We start from the raw sequence: 22,424 nt of genomic DNA on the forward strand, positions 1-22,424 counted from the left end.
TGGCTGGTGCATAGGAGAGAACAGAGAAGACTCTTCTTATCTCTGGCGAAGATGCAGTTAATAGAGAGATTTATGTAATTTAGAGAGGAAAGGGGATTCATGGAAACCATAGAAGGATACATCAATTAGTTTAGCTGGGTAAAAATGCTGATGTTCAAGGTAGATGTGCTGGCATGCTAATTAGCCGCGTTGGTGCAAACCAGATGGATCCAATAGTACAATTTTTGCGAGTAAGGATAGATTCTTTTGTTCGAATTTGAATGGATCAGGGCTTCCAAGAAGGTGGCAATAAACTGTATGGCAAAAACTAGCAGTACTGCCTACATATTGGAGCTACTAAGGGCATATTTGGATTACAAGGCTAATTTTTAGTTAGCTAAAAATTAGTTGTAGATGATCTAAACGGGAGGGGTAAACGTGGGGTAAAAATTAGCCAACCTTCCAACTAAAGTTTAGTCCATTAGCCCTCTAAACCCAGCTAATGAGGGTTAAATTCTGGTACCAGATATTAAAATACTAAAAATATCCCCCTCTAAATATTGCTGCGCGCATAGCACAAGGGTATAAGTGATTTTTACTCGGTAATACGTTGAAAGTTTAGCCCAGATATCAAAGAGGATAGTGCTAAATTTAGCCGGTTAAAGTTTAAACGTCTAAACTTTAACCACGGCTAAATTTTAGTTTTAATCCATTCAAACACGCCGTTTCTTCAAATAATCTATAAACTATAAATAAGATTAGGAGAATGCCATGCACAATACTAGCGTACCTAAACATAAAGAAAACAAACTATTTAACACGACATGAAACATTATTTTTACTCCCCTTCTCAAAAAAATTACAATGATCATGAGGTGAGGGTGAGAATCACGAATTGCATGGGCCACTCAAATTCTAGACGAGGTTATCAAATATTTTGAGTAGGATAAAGCAAATTTAATTAGGTATAGAAATAAAAGGGGATCTTTTGCTAAAAGAAACCATCGTACTAGCCTAATAAACATTGTCAAATTAATTCAAATTATATAATAAATAAAATTAGCATCTGATTTTCATATAGTTTTGACTCCAAATAAGAGCGCATGTCAAATAAATATCAATAAATACCTAAGCTTTTAGTAAAGAAGCTAAACAAATTAGTATACGAAGAATAAGGAAGAGAAAGACCTACACAAATGACTCATATAGGATCTCCTAAATACTGAAATAAAAGAGGAGTATGTATTGAATATAATATGGGAAAAAGCAAGAGGCACGGGCAACGGAAAGAGAGATTTGTATGAATCTTACCACACTGTTTGGTAACAGAAATTTTAAGTATTAGCAAGACCAGCCGGACAGGTTGCACCAAAAACCCTGTTAGAGAAGAGTATGTTTTGAAAGAGCCATCTGAAAAGAGAAATTAGTAAGAACTGGTATGGAATATAGGCTACAGAAAGTAGATGAAGATGAAAACTACATTTGAAAAAGGTAGCCAATAGAGCTGAGTGGAGAAAATTGAACAAGGTCAACCTCTCGACACCATACCATCTATGCAAAATGTGAAGATGCAATTCCGCGCTGCCAGGATACACCTTGGTCAGCTCACTAATGAATGCATCCGCCAATATAAGATTGAACAGAAAAGTGAAATAACTAGCCCAGTTTAAGTACTTGGGCTAAGTGAATCTATGCTGCATTCACCGGCTTCTGGACTGCATAAAAACCTACTAACTCATATTTTTGAAACATAAAAATAATTTTTCACTAACTTACTCACTAGCAGAAGTTCTTATTGCAAAACAAAATCCTATATCACTCTCACTGAACACAAAGAACTACATTTCTACGTAAGATATTCCCTTTTGTCAAGTACTGGGCTATTTGCTTGGACAAAACAATGACAACGAATCAACAAAATAAAATCACTTGAATAATTTAATTTCAAATACAACATAACTTAAATATTAGTATGAAAAAAAACTAGCTACCGGCGCTGCGCGGGCCACCTGCTAGCTGGGTACGTTCAAATGATTGGATGGACGAGCACACCTTCCATCACAGTTCCGAGATTGCGTGCCTGCCGGTGGCAACGTTTGGCAAAATAAAGGCTCGTGGAAAGGCCGGCGCCTTTTTGCGTGTATGGACACGGGCACACGGCGTACCGACCAACGAACCGTGCATTGCTGCTGCGGTCCTGCAGGATCGATTCATGCGATCTGGGAGCTAGGGCCGGGGGGCTCACGGCCGCGCGCTTTTGGAGAGTGGGTTCCAAAATCTGTGGGCGCTGGTGAACTGTTGGTACGTGTGGATGGATTCTGAGAGGTGCTGCCACCAGGTAGTACTAGTAGGGCGGCACTTGACCGGACCACCGGAGAGGCCGGGCCATCCCGCGGTGGCATGCACGGACTGTGGCTCGAAATAAAGGTGGATAGATGGCAGCGCAGACAAGCAGGGCTCGAAAGGCACTGTAGATAGGTTGGGATGCTGTCGGTGCTTCTAGAGTCGTGGTTATTCCTTCTGTGAATTGCTGCTCTCAACAAAGGGCATGCGATGTTGGTGTCGAAGCTTTCACAGTATCTTTCTCATGTTATGTGCTAACCATGCGAATTTTCATGGAATATTTGGACGTTATGTTACAGAGAAAATAATTTTTTTGAAAAATCAAAGAAAACAGTTCCGGAGCAGTTTCTGGAAGCAAACCCAACCAAACTGCTCGTGGCCTTGTCAACCGTTTTCTTAACGGCCCACTAAGCTAAGCAAAACCCAACTCCGGAACCGCTAAACTGGGCCGGAGAATCTCGTTTGCTACAGCCCAACGCAAAAACCACCGGTGATGCCCTTCTGGCCCACGCGACCCGACCCAACCCAATCCGACCGCACCAGCTCGTGTAACGCGCGCGTGCGCAACCTGCAGGCAGTTCGTCCTTGGGCCCAAAACACGCGAGAACCCCCAAGGAAAGCAACCTACCCTACCCCACCTCTCGCCTCCTGGTCCTCCACGCCCCGCACGCAAAGCGTCCGTCCCCCGCGACGGTCCAGACTCCAACCCCGACGCCGCTCGCGTTCGGGTGCCGCCCCATCCCCGCCGCCTTCGCCACCGTACCCCACCTTGTGCCATACCGTAGGACGCGGCTGCGTAGGCCGCCCGAACTTCCGGGGGGGGGGGGGCAGCGGCCGGGGCGGGAGGGGCGGCGGCACCGAGCCGGCTAGGGTTCCCCTCCATGGACGGCCGCGAGGAGGGCCGGACGTTCAAGGCGAACTTCACCGGCGAGGGGGTGAAGATGCTACAGGACCGCGTCAAGGAGAAGCTCAGGGAGCTCATGGGCGACTACTCCGACGACACTCTCGCGGTGAGCGGCCCTTACCCCCACTTCCCTCCAGCGCCGCGCCGCGGCGCGATCCCCCGATCCGCTGCTTAAACCCTAGCGTTGCGCGTGCCGTTCTGCGGAGTGCGGCTCCGTAGCGGGCGGCGCGCGGCTGTTTGGATTTCGCGGAATCGCGGCTATCTGATTGGTTCCCTAAGTAGGGCCGTGCGCTTTGGCGTTTTAGTTACCCGCATTTGGGTTTTAGTGTGGTTCGTGTGCTTTTGAGGATTGGTAGCGTACGATTACCTCCCCGCGTTTTAGAAAGGATTTTGTTGTGGAATACATGACATTTAGCTGAATATGGAATCAGTCATTCAGTTATACATTATGTTTTGAAGAACAAACTCCAGCGTGTCTGGTGGAGTGGAGGAGGTTAAAGCGCATGGCTGAGCTCTTTCAGTTTTGTTGCTGAACATTATGTAGTGGACAATTTATATGATTGATATTAAGTGTGTGCTTCTCTCAAAGAAGCAAATCCATAATCCATTAAGATTGCTGATCAATCAATTTCTTCTCATTGTTGCTCAGGAGTATGTTGTAGTATTACTAAGGAATGGGAGGCGCAAGGATGAGGCTGCAAAGGAGCTGCAGGTTTTTTTGGGCGATGACAATGATGCATTTGTATCCTGGTTATCTTCTTTCACCCGAAACTTTCTTAATTCATTTTCTTTTCATTTACCATGCATTTCCTCTGACAACACCATGGAATCTGTCTATGATTGTGCAGGTTATGGGATCATCTCTCCTCAAATTTACACCTCTATGTTCAACCTAAAGGTGCCACTTCTAGTGATGAACCTAAAAGCACTCGCAGTGCTGGTAAAGGATTGCCTGTTCACAGTTTGACTAGCAGCGTACAAATTAACTGTGAACCCAAAGCTGAAACCCCGAAGACAACGAGAACTCATCAGAGAAGAGATTGGGGAAGAATTATTCGAGAACAGTCAGAAGCAGTTCCTCTTCGAAGTGTTGTAGCCAATGTTTCTCATGCAGAAGAAAACGATTTTCATGAATCACATGCAGATGAAAGGGATTTTCATAAATCACATGCTGGAAGACGAACCCGTTCTCCTGACATGCATAACCACAGAAAGAGGAGCAGAGATGCAGATGCACGATCTACCAAGGTTTCTAATCCTCTTCAATTTATGCTTGTTGTTTTGCAAAGCTTAGCAACATTGACAACATCTTATATTTCTTTTTTCATACGATTTTGCTAATTTATGATGTCATAACAGATAGTCTCATATGAAATAGATGAATATGTTAGGTATATGCTTCTTATAGTCTTCAAAATCTGCTAAATGAAAGTGCTAATAGTATAGCAGTGTTTTATTTTCTTTCTTGGTATTACTGCCTAGATGGTAGAACAGAGTGCCTTTCCCAGTTTACACTACATGTAGTCAGTTTCAATTTTTATAACTAGAACATCACTATTGTCTTGGACCCCTGGTGAAAGCATAAGTAAACCCTGGGGCAAACTAGGTAAGTCATTTGCATTTTGTTAATTGAAGGTAGCACTATCTGCACTTCCCCTTTTCTGTGTCGGTCCCATGATAATTTGAATGTTCCCCTGGTTTGTTTTGTTGCTCTGTATAAAATTCTACAAAACATGACTTCTTTTTTGTTGGGCCTAGGCTTGTAATTTGAACATTGAAATCTGATTGTGTACCTCCTTTAATGGAAAAAGTCTACATAACCCCCTGAAGTATTGGGGTTCATCTGCTTAACCCCCTAAACTATTAAACTGGATATTGAACACCCTAAACTATTCGAAACCGTCTAAATAACCCCCTAGGCTGTTTTGAAAGGTGGTTTTGCTTAGGTGGCATGTTGATATGGATAAACTTGCATACGTGGCATACCGACATGCATAAATTTGTCTACATGGCATAACAAAATACTTTGAAGCTAAATATTTGTGCCTTCTACTTTCAAAGACTCTCTTTGTCTGATGTGGATGACCCACATGTCATTCATCAAGTCACTGCCATGTCAGCGTCCATGTAAGGCGCCACTTCATCAAAACCACCCTTCAAAACCGCTTAGGGGGCTATTTAGACGGTTTTGAATAGTTTAAGGTGCTCAATACTCGGTTTTATAATTTAGGGGGTTAAGTAGACGAACCCCAATACTTCAAGGGGTTATATAGACTTTTTCCCTCCTTTAATAGGGCATCAGGATGGGCAAACTGTTTTCTTTACAGTTGTATAAGTAGTGTATAACCCTGCCCATGTTTAATCCTGTTATAGGATTTGCATTGTGGGAACCTCTGGTTATTATCTTGTCTTAATTGCAGCGACCAGAAGTGTATATCCTCAGCTCTATTTTATGGCGTGTATTTTGGAACCCTGTAAACTATGCAAGCTGATGTAGACGTTTGAATCTGGATTAATGGCAACCCTGATGGTTACACAAATGGTATTCTAGATTTGTAGTCACATAACCTCATTTTGAAAACTTATTCCATGTTGGTACGCAGTCATGTGGGGGTGAGGTGTTCATAGGATGTGAGTATAATATGGACAATGTAAATATTTTCCTGTTTTGGTAGGAGCAAAGATAAAATAGATCTACAAAAGAACCTATAGTGCCCAACTTGAATTGATGCCCTGGAGTGCTCATAATATGTTTGTGTGCTTTATCTTGTTTTCTTGTTTATTATACCAATACTAATATGATTTATGAACTGCTGTAAACTACCCCATCCCCCGCAATTTGTTGTTTGTGATAATACTTTTAACATCTTTCCAGAGGGCATCCCACCCAGTTATTGGTGCACCACGCCGACTTCTTCAGTTTGCTGTTCGTGATGCTGTCAGAACTGTGCAGCCAGTGACTCCTAGATCAGAATCAGCTTCCAAGCGACTTCGCTCTGTGGTGTCTACATTGGCATCAGATTCCACACTTGATATTACTCATATTAGGTTACAGAGAACAAATTCAGATGTGAGAATACCAGGTGCCACAGCAGCACTAAGGGCTGCAGCTGAGGCGGCTGAGGATGCTATCAAGGGTAGCTTTGCGGGGAGTGTTTTTAATAGATTGGGGAGGATGCCCACAATAAATCATACCGAAACTCTTAGAGATCAGGATCCAGAAGGTGAAGAATATGAGAATATAGATAACATAAGAGCAGAAAATCAAGTTGAAGTTTATGAAAGAAATCAGTATGGTGGCAGTGATGCTTACATGCATGACCAGGAATCAGAGGAAGCTACAGGTTCTGCTCCTAATATTGATGAGTATGATAGGTATAATGGATTGGGTTCTCGCCGAAGTACTTTCCCTTCTAGTGGTGGCAAAGAGTCATTAGTATTAGGGTATGTAAGGGGAGCTGCTGAAGTAAGAAGCAGAAGATTGATAGCTCAGGGCACACATGCTCGTTCAGGACCAAGGCCATCTGAAAAGAACTTAAATATTTCTCCTAACACTAGTATGCGGAAGCTTCCATCTCATGAAACCAGGGATGCTGTTGTATTTGACCCTCAAGTGCCAATGGAGAAGAAGGTTGCTGATGCAAGGAAGTCAAATGTGAAAATTGCACATGTTAATGATACGGCCATGACTGATAAGTCCAAAGTAAGTTTTTGTCTGTCTTTTTTCCCCTTAAATTATATATGTGATTTACCATAAAGTTAACCAACATTTGAGTTCCTCGCATGTTGGTGCTTTGAGGTTTAGAGGTATAATCTTCTCTAAATTTAATGTTTCAAGTCAAAGCATTCAGAGCAGGATGCTTCCGCATATCCTTAAGGCAAACCATGCCATGCTATTTGACACAAAAATCATCAAAAGACCTTGGAGTGTACTCAGTGAAGAGAGAGTCCAAATAAAACTCATGTAGCTCGATAAGTCTGTTTAAAAAATATGTTGAGGCCAGCAATTCTCATAAGTTCGTTAAGTGCAATACCCATACATGTGGCAAGGAATACAGTAGATTTTCAACTATTGTTTATCTGTTTCTCATTTGTTTTCTTTCATATTTCCTGCCTACATGTTCATTTTGTGACGATTCATGACACATTGTATTTTCTGGATCATTTGTGATGCCTCATTCTATTCTAATTTCTTAAAATATATTCCAGGATTTTGTACATTCGGGTTCTATGCTGGAGGCGCAGAAGGCTTCATCACCTGGTATGTACAGCTGCTCGCTTTTTTTAAGCGACAACTGCAGTGCTTTAATTGGTAACTTTAGGGAGATGTTTCTGTGAAAAGCATTCTTTTAATCCTATTGGAGCTATGCTTTAATTGGCATTTCCTGTTGTGATTGATATCAAGTAAACAAAGAACTGTTCGATTAGGGATTTGGAAAGGTTAGTTACGAGTTATGATATCACTAGGACTGCTATTGACTTGACTTATTGTTCTTATCTCTGAAGTCCAAACTAACCTGCAATTGATTTGAATAGGGAGCTGCTTTTTCATAAACAATCTTTTTTTAATACTAGATTAAAACAAAATTTGCATGGATTTGACATCTGCTTACTTTTGTGGTGTATTAAGCTTTGATACGAGCACCGATTTAACTTTTTCTTAAAAAGACCTTGATTGTACCATCACTTAATATTAACTTCTGTTTGCCCATTGATCTTTTTTAACCCTGTTAAATTACTACTCCCTCTGATCGCAAATATAAGTAGTTTGAGGTTTGTCCTAAGTCTAACTCTTTTTCAACTTTAACAATCAATAGTTAAAAATCCAAATAGTTTCGCAATATAAGCTTGAGGCTATTAGATTAATCATGAACAGTAATTTCATAAGATAAAACCTTTTCTTTTTGAAACAATATATTTTTATTGAAATTGATAGTCAACGTCACTTTGTAGACCGTGTCCAGGTCCTAAAACTGCTTATATTGGTGATTGTAGGCAGTACATTTTTCATGTTATTTCTTTGTTTTTCCAATTCCCCTTGCCTTGGTGACTTAAAGTTTCTGTTCTTCCCCCCTTCAGCTGTTGGGTCAAATACTACAGGTCAACCTGAAGGTGGCCCTGATTCTAGAACTGTCTTTGTTAACAATGTAAGTATTACACTGCTTTTTCCCTATGTTCATGTAGCTGAAGACTTGCACTCATTACTAGTTGTTTTGTTTCTTTTTAGGTACATTTTGGTGCATCGAAAGATGCTCTTACTCGACACTTCAATAAGTTTGGGGCTGTCCTAAAGACCCTTATGGTGACTGATGGCATCACTGGTCAGCCAACTGGGTATGAATTCTAAGTCTTATATGTAATTCTGAAAAATCAGTTTTGTTAGGCAGTATCCTTAGTCGTTTTCTTTTTCTCCTTTTGACTTATCAGCTCAGCGTATATTGAGTTTTTGCATAAAGAATCGGCAGAGCAGGCATTAACCCTGAATGGCACATCTTTTATGTCACGCATTTTGAAGGTAAAAACCTCGACCTAACTCCATGTTTACTTGTACAGTAAGTTTTTCTAGTGACTATATGGATTGCTACATGACCTCTAGCTGCTTTAGTAAGATTTGCTAGTGTAATTCTCCTTGTGCATATACATTTAGTTTCAGGTTGTATTTTTCATTATCCATGCAAGGGTAGCACAATATATGCCATAACTTTTGTCAGTAGCTTTATTAGCGTTTTCTATATTGGTAATTTATGACGAGAAGTTATACTCCAGCTGTTGCAGTTGATATTATGCTTTGAGCATTCTTGCGAAACTATTCCCAGCATCAAGGTCTTAGAAGTAACTCAAATCATATTGCGCTGCAGGTTGTTCGAAAGTCCTCCACTGAAGCAACCCAATTGCCTGGCCTACCCCGTGCCTCTCGGGGATCCCCCTTTGCTTCAAGGCTCATTAGAACTGCGTACCCAAGGCCGACCTTCCCTGGTGCCACCCGCGGGCGACTGCCACTCAGAGGTGGTGCCCGGAGTTTGCAGTGGAAGCGTGGTGCATCTGATTCCGTCGATGCCGGGAAACATAGTCAAACTACTCCTGCAGCTCCTGGGAATCAGTTGGTCACCCCAACCACACGAAGCTTCACCTACACGCGCACTGAGCCGAAACCAAATGACGGTGCGATGGCATGACTGGCAAGACGCAGCATGCCACTGTCCCTGATGAACCTCGCAGAAAGAGCTCTTGATTGATGGCTGTTTTGTAGTTCATTCAGCCACTTTTGGTACATATTTAAGTAGCTGCAGATCTTAGTTTGTAGCAGGCTGTTTTTTTTTGTGCACGTCAAAACTTTGAGCCATATTCTGTGAGCGGCGTTCCATGATTTTTTCCCATCGGCACACGTTGTGCTGGCTGGCTGTGGAGTTTGTGGGGAGTAAAATCTATATAAAAATTTGTTAAAAGGAAAAGACGAATGTGACAGGAACGCTGGAACGAATTGTTACTATTGCTAGATTATTAAGCCTCCATGGTTTCCATGTCGAATGTTGATCATGTCCAAACCTGTAGGTTCAGTAAATGTCCATCTTATTTCTACAGGATGATATGTTTTCTTTTCAGCTTTCTTGTGTCAGTTTTTGTAAATACATATACGTATAGTTTCAGTAAACCTTCATCTTTTCATCTTAATCCATGGGGTGCCTATGAGATCTGGTTGCCAACTGTACATGTTCATACGTATTTCAACTCCATTGTCTTTCCTTTCCTAGTCTATCAGTATTTTTGCACATAGTAGCTCTGTCAGTCAGTCTGCAGCATGACTAAAATCTGGGCGTCTGCTGTACATGTTTCGTCAGTGAAGAGTGCATTTTATCTTGGTATCAGCGAAACTCACGGGTAGCTGAATCCAAGGTCTGTTCGTATTGACCACCGAATCATGAAAGTCAGGTTGGATGGGACAACTACCTTTGTCGTGACCCTCTAATTACTGTCTCCCTCCTTTCAAAGAAAAATTACTGTCTCCCTCAAGCTGCTGCCTCGAGTATTTCTCTACTACTATAGTTTTGTTTGGATTTGTAGGTGGTGCAACGCCCGTGACGTGCGCTGCCAAGGAATAAAATATCAGAGCAGTTGTTTCACTGGTTGTTCTTGCACTTTCCACTAATCCGAATCCATGATTGAAGGCGACCTGTTTTATTTAACTGACAGCTACTCGAGATTAAAAGTTACCCGATTTTCCCATTACAATCAGGTTATTTTCACCTTAACGGCATAGGTTGCGGTGGAGTTAGGATTCTTAGGGGCTGGTTGGATCATCCCAACTAAACTTTAAATTTTAGTCCCTATCATATACAGTATTAAATATAGACTAATTATAAAACTAATTGTATATATGGAGGCTAATTTACAAGATGAATCCATTGAGTCGATAATGTTGTGCTACAGTAAACATATGCTAATAATGGATTAATTAGGCTTAATAGATTTATTTTGTAAATTATGATTTTCTAATTAGTCTATATTTGATGGGGCTAAAATTTAGTCACCTCAATCCATACAACCTTTAATCTTTAGATCATCAGATGATAGCAAGGAAGGAGGGACAACGATCCGATCGCTCTCTACCTACCAAGCCATCAAGGCTTAAAAACACTACTGCTGGGTAGTGTCGCCTTCTGCCGATCGCAGAGCTCTGGATGAGCTGAGCCCATGCCATTGCCACGGTGGCCAGCACCAGTACTCTCTGAACGTCACATCGCGTCCGTCGCGCAGAACAAAGGCGCCACTCCAAGTCCAAAAGTGCCAGTGCCAGTGCCAGTGCGTCACCATCCCAGAGTCCAAACGAAACAATGCAAAAGGCGAGGGCGCCCGGCATGGCTCGGCCGGCAGAATGTACTGCCATCCTGCAGGCGATATGTTACTGCACCACTACCTAATCACCTAGGAGTAGATAGCACAGCCTACTCGTACAGTAATGACCAGACGAGCTATCCTTTTTGGAGAGGATTAGACCAGACGAGCCGCTGGCGATTAGTGAACGAATGATCGATGACAGGGCACAGACTAGTCACGCCCTGGCCAATGACACGATCAGTCCTGCAGCAGCCGCGCGCACTCGGTAGTTGACACTCCACTAGTCTAGTCCCAACTCCGGCTCTCCGTGCGCCACCACTCACCAGCTCCGTCGTCCATGGCATCCGCCGCCGCAGTAGGCACTAGCCTCCCTCTCTTCCTCCTCCTCGTCTCAACGTTGATCGCCGCCTCAGCCTCGCCGTCTTCGGCGGCGGAGGCGCAGGCGCCGCAAGAGCTCCTGCTCGACTTCAAGGCGTCCCTGCGGGACCCGTCGGGCGCGCTCTCCGGCTGGTCGCGCTCCGCGCCCTACTGCAACTGGCCGCACGTCGCCTGCACCAGCGCCGCCGCCGCCGCCAACGCCGCGGTCTCCGTCTCGCTCTCGCTCCAGGGCCTGGGCCTCTCCGGCGAGCTCTCGGCCGCCTCGCTCTGCCGCGTCCCCGGCCTCGTCGCGCTCAGCCTCGCGTCCAACGGGTTCAACCAGACTATCCCGCTGGACCTCGCGCGGTGCGCCTCGCTCGCGTCCCTCAACCTCAGCGCCGGCGCCTTCTGGGGCCCGCTCCCAGAGCAGCTCGCCGCGCTCCCCGCGCTCGTGTCGCTCGACCTCAGCGGCAACAGCTTCGAGGGGCAGGTGCCCGCCGAGCTCGCCGCGCTGGGGAGCCTCGAGGTGCTCGACCTTGGGGGCAACCGCCTCTCCGGCGTGCTCCACCCGGCGCTGTTCCGCAACCTCACCAGCCTGCACCTGCTGGACCTGTCCGGGAACCAGTTCCTGGAGTCCGAGCTGCCACCGGAGATCGGCAGGATGAGCAGCCTCAGGTGGCTGTACCTGCAGGGGTCAGGGTTCACCGGCGCGATCCCTGAGTCCTTCCTCGGGCTGGAGCAGCTGCAGGTTCTTGATCTGTCCATGAACAGCCTGACCGGAGCCGTGCCTCCCGGGTTCGGCCTCAAGCTTCAGAAGCTGATGGCCCTGGATTTGTCGCAGAACGGACTCTCCGGGCCGTTCCCGGAGGAGATTGGTAAGTGTTCGATGCTCCAGAGGTTCGAGGTGCACGACAACGCCTTCACCGGGGAGCTCCCCGGCGGGCTCTGGTCGCTGCCGGACTTGCGCGTGATCCGGGCCCAGAACAACAGGTTCACCGGCCGGTTACCCGAGTTCCCCAGCGGCCAGTCTCGGCTCGAGCAGGTTCAGCTTGACAACAACAGCTTCTCCGGCGGGATACCTCAGAGTATCGGCCAGGTCCGCACCCTGTACCGGTTCTCTGCCTCCCTCAACGAGCTCAACGGCAGCTTGCCGGAGAACATCTGCGACTCCCCGGAGATGAGCATCATCAACATCTCCCGCAACTCGCTCTCCGGCACGATCCCGGAGTTCAGGAGCTGCAGGAGGCTGGTGTCGCTGTACCTGGCCGGCAACGGCTTCACCGGGCCGATACCGGCGTCCCTCGGGGACTTGCCGGTGCTGACGTACATCGACATGTCCAGCAACGACCTCACCGGCGGCGTTCCGGCAGAGCTCCAGAACCTGAAGCTAGCGCTGCTGAACGTCTCGTACAACAACCTCTCCGGCCGCGTGCCGCCGTCTCTGATCTCCGAGCTTCCAGCCGTGTTCCTCCAAGGGAACCCCGGGCTATGCGGCCCCGGGTTGCCGAACGATTGCGACGCGCCATTGAGGAAGCATCAGGCACTAGCGCTGGCCGCGACCGTGGCATCGTTCCTCACCGGCGTGGCGCTGCTCGCCGTGGGAGCATTTGCAGTTTGCAGGAGGCTACACGGCAGCGAGCCCTCCCCATGGAAGCTCGTGCTCTTTCACCCTGTCAAGATCACCGGAGAGGAGCTGCTCGCCGGATTTCACGACAAGAGCATCATCGGCAGGGGTGCGTTCGGGAAAGTCTACCTGATCGAGCTCCAAGACGGGCAGAACATTGCGGTGAAGAGGCTGGTGAATTCAGGCAAGCTACCATTCAGAGCAGTGAAGAATGAGATGAAGGCGCTGGCGAAGGTCCGGCACAAGAACATCGCCAAGATGCTGGGTTTCTGCTACTCCGACGGCGAGGTCAGCATCATGTACGACTACCTGCAGATGGGAAGCATGCAGGATCTGATCTGCGCTCATCAGAAATTCACCATGGCGTGGAAGGACCGGGTGAGGATCGCCATGGGTGTGGCCCTGGGGTTGGCGCACCTTCACCATGACCATACTCCCCAGGTGCTGCACAGAGATCTGAAGGCGAGCAACGTGCTACTTGATGACGAATTTGAGCCCAGGATTGCCGGATTTGGGGTCGATCGTGTTGTCGGGGAAATGGCATACCAGACTTCCATGGCTTCGGATCTGAACTACAAGTGCTATGTCGCGCCAGGTAAGCATTTTTGCAGTTCAGAATGCACCCAGATTGCAAATCTTTGCATCTGCAGTTCAGGTATCAGAGGCATTCTGCGCAGTAGGCATAATCTCTCTCTCTTGTGTGTTTCATCTCATTCTTTTGCGTTTGTCTGAATATCAGTACCAAAGATAACTAATGGTAAATAGATTTCACTGACGCTGTTCTTCTTGTTGTTTCTGAAACCAGAGCAAAGCCGCGCCAAGAATCCGACGCACCTCATGGACGTGCACAGCTTCGGGGTCATCCTCCTGGAGCTGGTCACCGGGAAGCCGGCGGAGCAGCCGGCGTCCGACGACTCCGTCGACATCGTCAGGTGGGTGCGCCGGCGAATCAACGTGGCTGACGGAGCATCGCAGATACTCGACCCCAGCATCTCCCGCACGGCGCAGCAGGGGATGCAGGCTGCCCTCGAGCTCGCCCTGCGCTGCACATCGGTGATGCCCAACCAGAGACCGGCCATGGATGAGGTCGTCCGGTCGCTCCAGCAGCTGTGCTTCAGCGTTCATCCGCAGACGCCGCCGCAGCCCACTGAAATCGTTCTGGAGCCCTGAATGGAGAAGCACGTTGAGGGCTTGAGGTCGCCTGCTTCTGCTTCTGCCCATGGTAGCTCAAAAGTTCAGAGTATGTATAACTGCATAGCCCTTGCTCGTGGTATTTGTATATAGCATGCCAAACAGAATAAAGAGAAATAAGCGATCAGCGCGATCGCCAAGCTTATTCTGTAGCCTCTAACCCAGATTTAGACCAGAAGGAAAAAACAGGCATCACGGAAACTGATACTACAATTCAGAACATTACCAACACCCAGATATACTACACAATCCCATTTTGAATTATTTCAACATAACATCATGCATACAAAGAAGGCAATAATTATTCGGTTACATGACATGAACATACAAATATCGCAGAGGCTACAGAGCAAACAAACTGAACATTATTATAGGAAACAGGAATTAAAATGTACTAACAGCTACACACGATGTTGGTCCTCATCGCTTCTCTGCCAGATTTTGCTTCACGTTGAGATGGAGCTCTGCCTCTCAAGACCGCAAGCGGTTTGCAGAGCCCGGCAATAAACTCGATTCCCACCAAGGTGCTTGGTGGTGCTCACTATGTTGCCAATCAGTGTGGCAACGCTTCAATCTTCCACGTCTTGTGCAAGATCTGCCCGGGCTCTTGCTCGGGTCTGATAAACCTTTCTTCCTCCATTGGTGGAGGTGCTGCTGCTACTGCTACTGCTGATGCAGCTGCTGTTGTTGCTCACTACATCGCTCAAGAAGTACCAGCAGATAGTGCTATGAGGATGGCCAGGTAAAAAGCCAACCTGAGGAGCCCGGCATGGAGCGGACCTCCCGGATTCCATGTCAAAGACCATGCCCTGATCCCTGCCACGCCCACCAATCCAGTATACACAGTTGCCCCTTAGTCCTGGCACACCCTCTGCATACATCGAAACTGCATTGTTCCTTCCCACAAAGAGTGAGTAACCTCCCAAGTCCTTCACCACATCCCAGCAAGGCTGGCGCCGGGGATAGTACCTCAGAACCAATATCTCATTTTCCGCGACTCGGCGCTGACCCCCTGCAGGAAGCTGCAGAGTAACAGTGCAGCTCGCGTTCCTCCAGACTTGGTACAGATTACCCTCACAGAACACCAAGTTCTTGGCACTGGTGAACGCGGACACGGTGTCATAAGGCGGTGCAAAGACAGTGGCAGGGTTGAACGGGAGGTTGGCCTCGGACAGGAGGGGCTCAACTGTGGCCGGCGCGTTGAGGTGCGGGCCTTGAGATTCAGGTGGAACTCTCTTATACGGGATGAATGCCTGCGCACAGAGCGTCAGCCTCAGTGGGATGGGTTCCAGCTGATTGCATATTCGACCCTGTTCGTAGCGCATCATGCGAAAGTTGCGCTGCTGTTGGCACCGCAGGGGGCGGAAATTGATGGTGCGTTCGGCGGGCGGTTGGAGCACAGAGAACTCCGGCTCGGAGGGGCCCGCCTCGTCGGCGTTGGCGGGCTTGCGGCGGCGGCGCTCGGGGAGGCGGAGCACGTGTACGTCCCCGCACTTGGTGAGGCAGTAGACCTTACCTTTGTCGGTGTAGACGACGTCGGTGAGCTGGTCGCCGCTGGTGAGGCGGACGGGTTCCATGACGGCCCACCTCCTGGCCCCGGCGGTGACGTAGGCGATCCTGTCGATGTCGCAGATGGCGGCTGCGGCGAAGTCGTCCTTGGCGGGTCTCGGGGTGAAGACGACCTTGGAGACCCAGCGGCTCTCGTAGATCAGGGGCGGGAGAAGGATCTCGACGGCGGCGATGGGGTTGAGTAGCACGAAGACGGTCTGGCCGGTGAAGAGGGCGACGGAGAGCGCGAGCCAGCCGTTGCTGGAGCCGACGCAGCGGCTGCCCGAGACGATGGCGGTGAGCTCGAAGGACCTCCGCGTGGGCAGAGAGGCGGCGTGGGGGCACCAGCGGGCGTCGTCGGCGACGACGAGGAGCGCGGGGGCCGGCGGGGCGAGCGCGCAGCGCCAGGCCGTGCAGGCGCCCCGCGCGCTGGCGTACCACTTAAGGTCGAGGCGGTCGCCGATGCGGCAGAGGAGATCCGGCGGCAGGTCCGCCCAGCGCCGGAACGGCGCCATGGCGACGGCCGGATTCGGGCCGCTAGGGTTTGGGGGGAAGGAGGAGGAGGGGGGCGGATGCGGGCGATCCCCCCGGTGGGGAATTTTATGATCCATTCTCTTCTCCGGGTAGGGGGTTGATTTTACGGGGGAGCCCCTCAGGATTACGATGCCTTCCCGAAACGGTCCACGTCCCCGGGCCGATGCCGCGGCCGGCGTCGTCGCCGCCCGCGTGAGCAGGGCTGCGGGCTGCCTGCGCAGGCCACCCGGTGTGAGTGACTGCGTGAGGCAGCCAGCCGCAGTGTGGTGGGCGTCGCGTGACGTTTGCAGACGACGCGTGGGAAACGGCTAGCGCGGCCCCGCCGGACTCGCGGCTTTTCCGCGCGATGACGCCGAAGCTGGACAAGACCAAGAAGGCGGACACGCGCGCGCGCAGTCGCGCGGGCTGCCGGCTGGTGGGCTCCGACATTTGTCTCGGCCTCGGGCCTAGGCCTGCTGCTTCCCTCCGCGTGCCAGTTGTTCCTCTGCTTTTGGGCCGTTTCCGCGTGGGTTTCGGCCTTTTGGAGGGTTGAGGGTTTTCTTTTTTGCGAAAATTTGGAGGTACATATCGGAAGCATTATGACTGTTATAAATTGTGTAGTAAAATTGTAATGGAATAACTTAACGATTTCATCGCTTAGTAGCAGTTGCTCGGGTTCCTTAATTGAAGGACACTCTGTTCTAAGCAGGGATAGTGTCCAATCTCTTCAGGCGAAACCCCAACGAGTGCAAGTGTTCAAGGTTTCAGATTTCTGATCAGTCCTACTTCCGTTTCAGACAGACATCGACATGTTAAAGATCAGCCCTCCCAGGGCATATTGGGAACGGAATGACGTCCCTGATGTTCTCAAGACCGGTGGCGAAAGAGGACCAACCTGTCGTAGCCCAGGCCAAATCCACTGTGCCTTGCAGAGCCAAACCGGCGGAGGTCCAAATACCATTCATATGGCTCCACAGACAAGCCAATGTCTACGAGTATCCTGCACAAACATACGACGAAAATTAAGGTAACTGCAATTATATCACTAGCAGTCTAGCACACTATACTCATATGATGTAGTATGATCTCTTAGCCATTACAGCATCAGTAAAGAGCATGCTTATGCAGCCTCATTCCTTCCAAGTTATTTTTTTTCGAACGGTATCGGGGAAGATCCCCACCTACTATTCATTGAAACTGAAACTTGCAGGTTTTTGGTACAAGCATTTCCTTGGCATTCCGAGGGTGAGAGATTACATGGGAGGTTTTAGAAAGAGAGAAAGGGAAGAAATCAGGAAATACAGTTTTCTAGCCACTCACGCCAGGCTTGCACCTCCGCTCGTAGCTTCTTGTAGCGGCAGCTCCAAGATCTTTGAGAGTCTTGCGTAGGACATCAACTGGGGAGAGATCTTGGTGTTCAAAGATAAGACCAGTCCTGGCTTTCCAGATGTGCCATAGAATCAGGAGAATCATATCAACATGGACAGCCTTCGGAAGAGCAGTTGCCATAACAATTTCCCAAGGCCTTCTGAAACTGTCACCATGGATGCAGATGTGTAGGCACCTCCAGACTCCCGAGCATGGTTTTAAATCGCCGGCTAAGCCGTTTAGCGGTAGGGCTGCTGTTACGGTATTTAGCGGGCTATAGCCAGCTTTAGCGGGCTAAATGCTATAGCGGCTGTCCTTTTAAAACCTTGCTCCCAAGGCAGTGTTGCATCCATTGAAGACATGCTCATCAGTTTCTAGCACCCTGTGGCAGCAGGCACCATGACTCTGTCCAGAGGTTTGATATGTCCGTGATAAAGGTGGGCACAAGTGTTCAGCCTGCCATGATAGAGGAGCCATGCAAAGAATTTGATTTTGGTGGGAAGCTTAATGGCCCAAACCCGGGTCACATCAGAGGCCGGAGCTGATCCTTGGAGGGCCTGGTATGCGCCACTTGACGTGAAAGGCTCCCTCTTGCTCGTCGCAAGGAGGCGAGCATCGGGGCCGCCTTGGAGAGCGATGTGCGTCAGATAGTCAGACAGCATCTGGAATTTCTCATTTGCCGCACGCGTGAGCCGTGGCCGCAGAAACTCCGGCAAACCCGCTGTCAATACTGCGCGAACGGTGCTGGTATCTTGCACACAATGTGAGAAAAGCGCCGGAAAGGTTTCAGCCAGAGTAGTATCAAGGAGCCAATGATCATGCCAAAAGGACGCACTTTCGCCATCGCCGATCTGAACCGTCGTCAGGGAACGGTAACGCGGGAATTCTTCTTTCACCAGCGCGCTCAGGTACGAGCCGGGCGTACCGGAGAAGCTTGACCCGCATGAGACAGAAACCAAGTTTTCCAAGGGAACCGGCCGGGTTTATGGAGCTTATGAACAAATTTCATGAGCAGGCAGTGATTCATATTTTCCATGTCCTTTACACCCAGCCCACCAAGTTCTCATTGACAGACACGTTCCCAAGCAATGAGGCAGTTGGCCCATGACACTTCTCTTCACCTGTCCAGAGGAAAGCGCGTCGTTTGGCATCTAGCAGCTCGCGCACTCCTTTCGGGAGCAAGGTGGATCGGAGGACATATAGTAGACTGGTAGTGCTCCCGAGGACATCATTGACGAGAACGATCCGCCCCCTGATCTCATCAAGCGTGCCTTCCAGCTAGCTAAGTACTTGTCGTCAAAGGAGGTGACGAGAAGTTGGAAGTCAGTTGGTTTCAATTTCGGAGGTGACAGTGGGAGGCCGAGGTAAGTTTGCGGGAAGGCCGAGAGGGCACAGCCAAGGACGTTGGCCATTGCAGAGGCGGTTTCGTCATCCACGTTCATCGGCACAAAGGTTGATTTGTGGAAGTTGATGGTGAGTTCGGTTGCGAGGGAGAAATCCTCCAGAATGTTCTTGAGAACATGCATGAATGCAACGTCTCCTTTGGTGAGGATCAAAGTATCATCCGCGTACTGAAGCACGGAACAGGGGAAAGATGCATCCACAGGATGACAAAGCTCGTCGTTCCTAGAGGCCCGCTGAAGAAGCCGTTGAAGCACGTCGGCGACGATGATGAATAGGTACGGGGAGAGAGGGTCTCCCTGACGAAGCCCACGGCGACACGTGATCCATCGGCTGCGCACTCCATTCAGCATTACTGCAGTTTTGCCGCTGGTTAGGATGCTTGAGATCCATCCCCTCCATCGACCATCAAAACCTCATGCACGGAGGATAGCGTCCAGGCTGGACCATTCGACCGAGTCGAACGCTTTCTTGAAGTCCAACTTGAGAACCGCAGTTGGTGCTTTATGTTTGTAGAAGCAACTTAAGAGGTCAGCTGCGTAAACGAAATTCTCGGCAATGCTCCTCCCATGAACGAAGCCAGTTTGATCTGCATCTACAATCAGCGGGATGGATGGTTTGAGTCGGTTTACCAGTACTTTGGCAAAGAGTTTCATAGGGAAGTTCTGTAGCGAGATTGGGCGGAAGCCGTCGGCAGTTCGGACCCCTTCCTTTTTAGGTAGGAGAACAAGAAGAGCTCGATTCAGGCCATCCAAGTCTAGCGTTCCGGCATAAAATTCATCAAAAAAGTTGTTGCACTTCCACGCACATGGTAGGCCAAAACTTTCTATAGAATGAAGGGCCAAATCCGTCTGGGCCAGGACTTGCACGGGTGTCCATTGCAAAGAGAGCTTCTGTGATTTTGGTGGCAGAGAAAGGTTCAGAGAGGGCCTGCGAGGCAACATCCATCAGAGGGTAGATATCAAGGAGATCTTAGCGCCATTCCGTTTCACGTGCCCGACCAAGCAAGGCCAAATAAAAGTTATACAGAATGGTGCTTTTGGCATCATGAGCAGCGGTAGTTACTCCATCCGTTTCAAGGCACGCAATGGCATTTTTTCATCTCCTGCCGGAGGCAGCAGCATGGAAAAAACGTGAGTTTTCATCCCATTCCGGGGCAATGCGAATGTTGAAACGCTGGCGCCAAAACTCAAGTTTTGCAGAGTGGATGTCTTGTACCCCTTGCAAAGCTAGCCGGCGGAGCGTCGCTTCATTTGTCTGGAGAGGTCGCGTTTCTTCTAGGAGATCAAGGGCGTTGATTACGATTTTTGTGTCCTTTTCCCGTTGATCCAGTGGCAATTGACAGCGAGACCAAGACCTGCATGCGCTCCGGCAATGTTTCAAGCGCAGCATGAAGGATTTGGCAGTGTGATCGATCACAGGTTGGTTGAGGGCCACCTGCACCACCAGAGGGAACTGACGGTTCAGCAGCCAAGCATTTTCGAACCGGAAACAGACGCTCCGAGGGAGTCCCTCATGCAGACCAGTCTGCTGGTACTTCTTGGATGACAAGATCACGAGTGTCGAGGACAATGGAAGGAAACGACGCATAAGTGGAGAGGATAATTGTGGGCAAGGCTTGAAGAGTCGGAGCCAGGTAGTAGAACATAAGTTCATTCAAGTACGGAGGGAATATCATATCTGATCACCATTAAAAAAGTCTGAGTGGTATTAGAGGAGTTTTATGGAGTAATTGCGAAGCCTGATGTATATATGCTACTGCAACTTAAACCATGTGTGCCAGTTTTATGCATTTATCAGGTGGCGTTGGGTTTGTAGGATATGGAGAGCGGGAATGGGAAATGGGAAGATATGGAAATCTTATCTGTCGTTTGATTCATGGGAAAGGGAAATGTGGACCTTATTTCCCATTGACTATGGGAAAGGGAAAGGGAAAGGGAAAGGGAGAGGGAGAGGTGGGTTATGATCGGGATAAGCTCAAAGCACGTAGATGCCCGCCTCCTCGCGAGTCCAAGGTTATCGCCGCCATGGCGTCGCTCGGGCCTTGGGTGGGTGTTCCCCCGGATCTCCTCCGGTTCATCCGCGGCGTCTGCACCGCGTGGCGCTCCGCCCTCCCGGCGGCAGCCCCTTTGCTCCTCACCGTTTCTGGTCCCGACGCTCCTCGCCATCGCCAGATCCAGCCCGGCCAGCTCGTGTCCGCCTCGTTCCTCATGGCGGGCCGCTCGTTCCACCTCTCCGAGCTCCCCACGGGCGGCGAATTCGTCGGATCGAGCAACGGCTGGATAGCCGTCGACCCCATCTGTCCGGGGATCTTCCTCCTGAACCCTACCTCTGGGGAAGGCAGGGTTCGATCTCTTCCCGCTGAGGAACGACGACGATGAGCCGGTGCTCAAGGTCGTGTTCGCGCCGAACCCACGGCCGACGACTACACCGCCGTGGCGATCTGCGCCCCGCGCCTGCTCGCCTACGCGGGACATGAGGTGGACGGTCATGGACGTCGCCATGGCGGAGCAGCGCGACAAGCTCGCCGACCTGGTCTACGACGCCGGCGGCGGCAAGGTCTACTGCGTCACCGCGCACGGAGACGTGCACGTGTTCCACGTCCCCGGCTGCCGGCGGCGGAGGCCCAGGGTCGCGCCCTTACACGCCAACCGCGCCGGTGGCCTCTTCGCCCCGCCCTACGACACCGCGTCCAAGCTCACAGGCGCCAAGAGCATCTTCCTCTCCGGCGGCAGCCTGCACCAGGCGTGGCGGAACACCACCATCGCGTTTTCTTCGATGACGCCGGGAGGCGGCCGGTTCAGCATGGCGAAGGACGAGATCGTCGTCCTCAAGTACGACCCCGAGCGCCGGCCATGCTGGGACGCGTTGGCCGATCTGGGAGGCCGCTCCGTGTTCGTCGGCAAGAACAACCCCGTGGTGCTGCGACCAGAGGACGCCTCGGGGGTGAGGCCCAACTGCGTGTACTGGATCGACGAGCGGTCGAGGTTTCAGCCTATGGTGTTCGACATGGCCACCATAACATCGACGCCGCATCCCTTCGACGCCGAAGCACCGGGTCCAGCACGACGACCACTCTGCTGGTTCTTCTTGAACGACAAGATCAGCCATTGAGGGCACTAGTACTTTAAATCATGGTGCTAATACTAAGTTGTTCTGATTCTGCCATCCACCGAAGAACTCGACATTTTTCGTGCAACCGGGACATAGGATGAGCTTATAAATTAAGCAAATTAAATGTCTATCGGCATATTTTGGTTCCTATGCAACTTCAATCTAGTATTTTTTTTGCAACGGTGCTTGAGCATGTATTTTATTAAGAGTGAGTCAATCTAGCATTTCCACCAGCTGATAATATCA

At 49.5% G+C, this 22,424-nt stretch overlaps 4 protein-coding genes across 4 annotated transcripts; 3 read left to right on the plus strand and 1 right to left on the minus strand.

Moving 5' to 3' along the window:
• The first annotated feature begins 2,964 nt into the window (after window positions 1-2,964).
• LOC112901465 lies at window positions 2,965-9,754 on the plus strand. Its single transcript, XM_025970389.1, has 9 exons — window positions 2,965-3,332; window positions 3,876-3,976; window positions 4,075-4,474; window positions 6,102-6,929; window positions 7,436-7,487; window positions 8,306-8,373; window positions 8,454-8,560; window positions 8,654-8,741; window positions 9,085-9,754. Exons 1-9 carry the CDS (start codon window positions 3,204-3,206, stop codon window positions 9,400-9,402), a joined length of 2,091 nt encoding a protein of 696 aa, XP_025826174.1. The 5' UTR covers window positions 2,965-3,203; the 3' UTR covers window positions 9,403-9,754.
• A 1,512-nt stretch (window positions 9,755-11,266) lies between these two features.
• On the plus strand, window positions 11,267-14,379 carry LOC112901464 (probably inactive leucine-rich repeat receptor-like protein kinase At5g06940). Its single transcript, XM_025970388.1, has 2 exons — window positions 11,267-13,638; window positions 13,849-14,379. The coding sequence occupies exons 1-2, from the start codon at window positions 11,400-11,402 to the stop codon at window positions 14,211-14,213; spliced, it is 2,604 nt and encodes an 867-aa protein (XP_025826173.1). The 5' UTR covers window positions 11,267-11,399; the 3' UTR covers window positions 14,214-14,379.
• A 94-nt stretch (window positions 14,380-14,473) lies between these two features.
• Window positions 14,474-16,403, minus strand: LOC112901466. The gene has a single exon (XM_025970392.1). It carries the CDS (start codon window positions 16,391-16,393, stop codon window positions 14,804-14,806), a length of 1,590 nt encoding a protein of 529 aa, XP_025826177.1. The 5' UTR covers window positions 16,394-16,403; the 3' UTR covers window positions 14,474-14,803.
• A 4,688-nt stretch (window positions 16,404-21,091) lies between these two features.
• LOC112900738 lies at window positions 21,092-22,424 on the plus strand. The gene is made up of 2 exons (XM_025969550.1): window positions 21,092-21,365; window positions 21,409-22,424. Exons 1-2 carry the CDS (start codon window positions 21,092-21,094, stop codon window positions 22,176-22,178), a joined length of 1,044 nt encoding a protein of 347 aa, XP_025825335.1. The 3' UTR covers window positions 22,179-22,424.

Source organism: Panicum hallii, chromosome 7 (genome assembly GCF_002211085.1).
Source record: "Panicum hallii strain FIL2 chromosome 7, PHallii_v3.1, whole genome shotgun sequence".
NCBI lineage: Eukaryota > Viridiplantae > Streptophyta > Magnoliopsida > Poales > Poaceae > Panicum > Panicum hallii.

Coding starts and splice junctions, on each gene's coding strand:
- LOC112901465 (XM_025970389.1), top strand. CDS start 3,204: ATGGACGGCCGCGAGGAGGGCCGGACGTTCAAGGCGAACTTCACCGGC. Junction 3,977..4,074: donor AATGATGCATTTGTATCCTG/GTTATCTTCTTT, acceptor ATGATTGTGCAG/GTTATGGGATCATCTCTCCT. Junction 7,488..8,305: donor GCAGAAGGCTTCATCACCTG/GTATGTACAGCT, acceptor TCCCCCCTTCAG/CTGTTGGGTCAAATACTACA.
- LOC112901464 (XM_025970388.1), top strand. CDS start 11,400: ATGGCATCCGCCGCCGCAGTAGGCACTAGCCTCCCTCTCTTCCTCCTC. Junction 13,639..13,848: donor CAAGTGCTATGTCGCGCCAG/GTAAGCATTTTT, acceptor TTCTGAAACCAG/AGCAAAGCCGCGCCAAGAAT.
- LOC112901466 (XM_025970392.1), bottom strand. CDS start 16,393: ATGGATCATAAAATTCCCCACCGGGGGGATCGCCCGCATCCGCCCCCC.
- LOC112900738 (XM_025969550.1), top strand. CDS start 21,092: ATGGCGTCGCTCGGGCCTTGGGTGGGTGTTCCCCCGGATCTCCTCCGG. Junction 21,366..21,408: donor GATAGCCGTCGACCCCATCT/GTCCGGGGATCT, acceptor TGGGGAAGGCAG/GGTTCGATCTCTTCCCGCTG.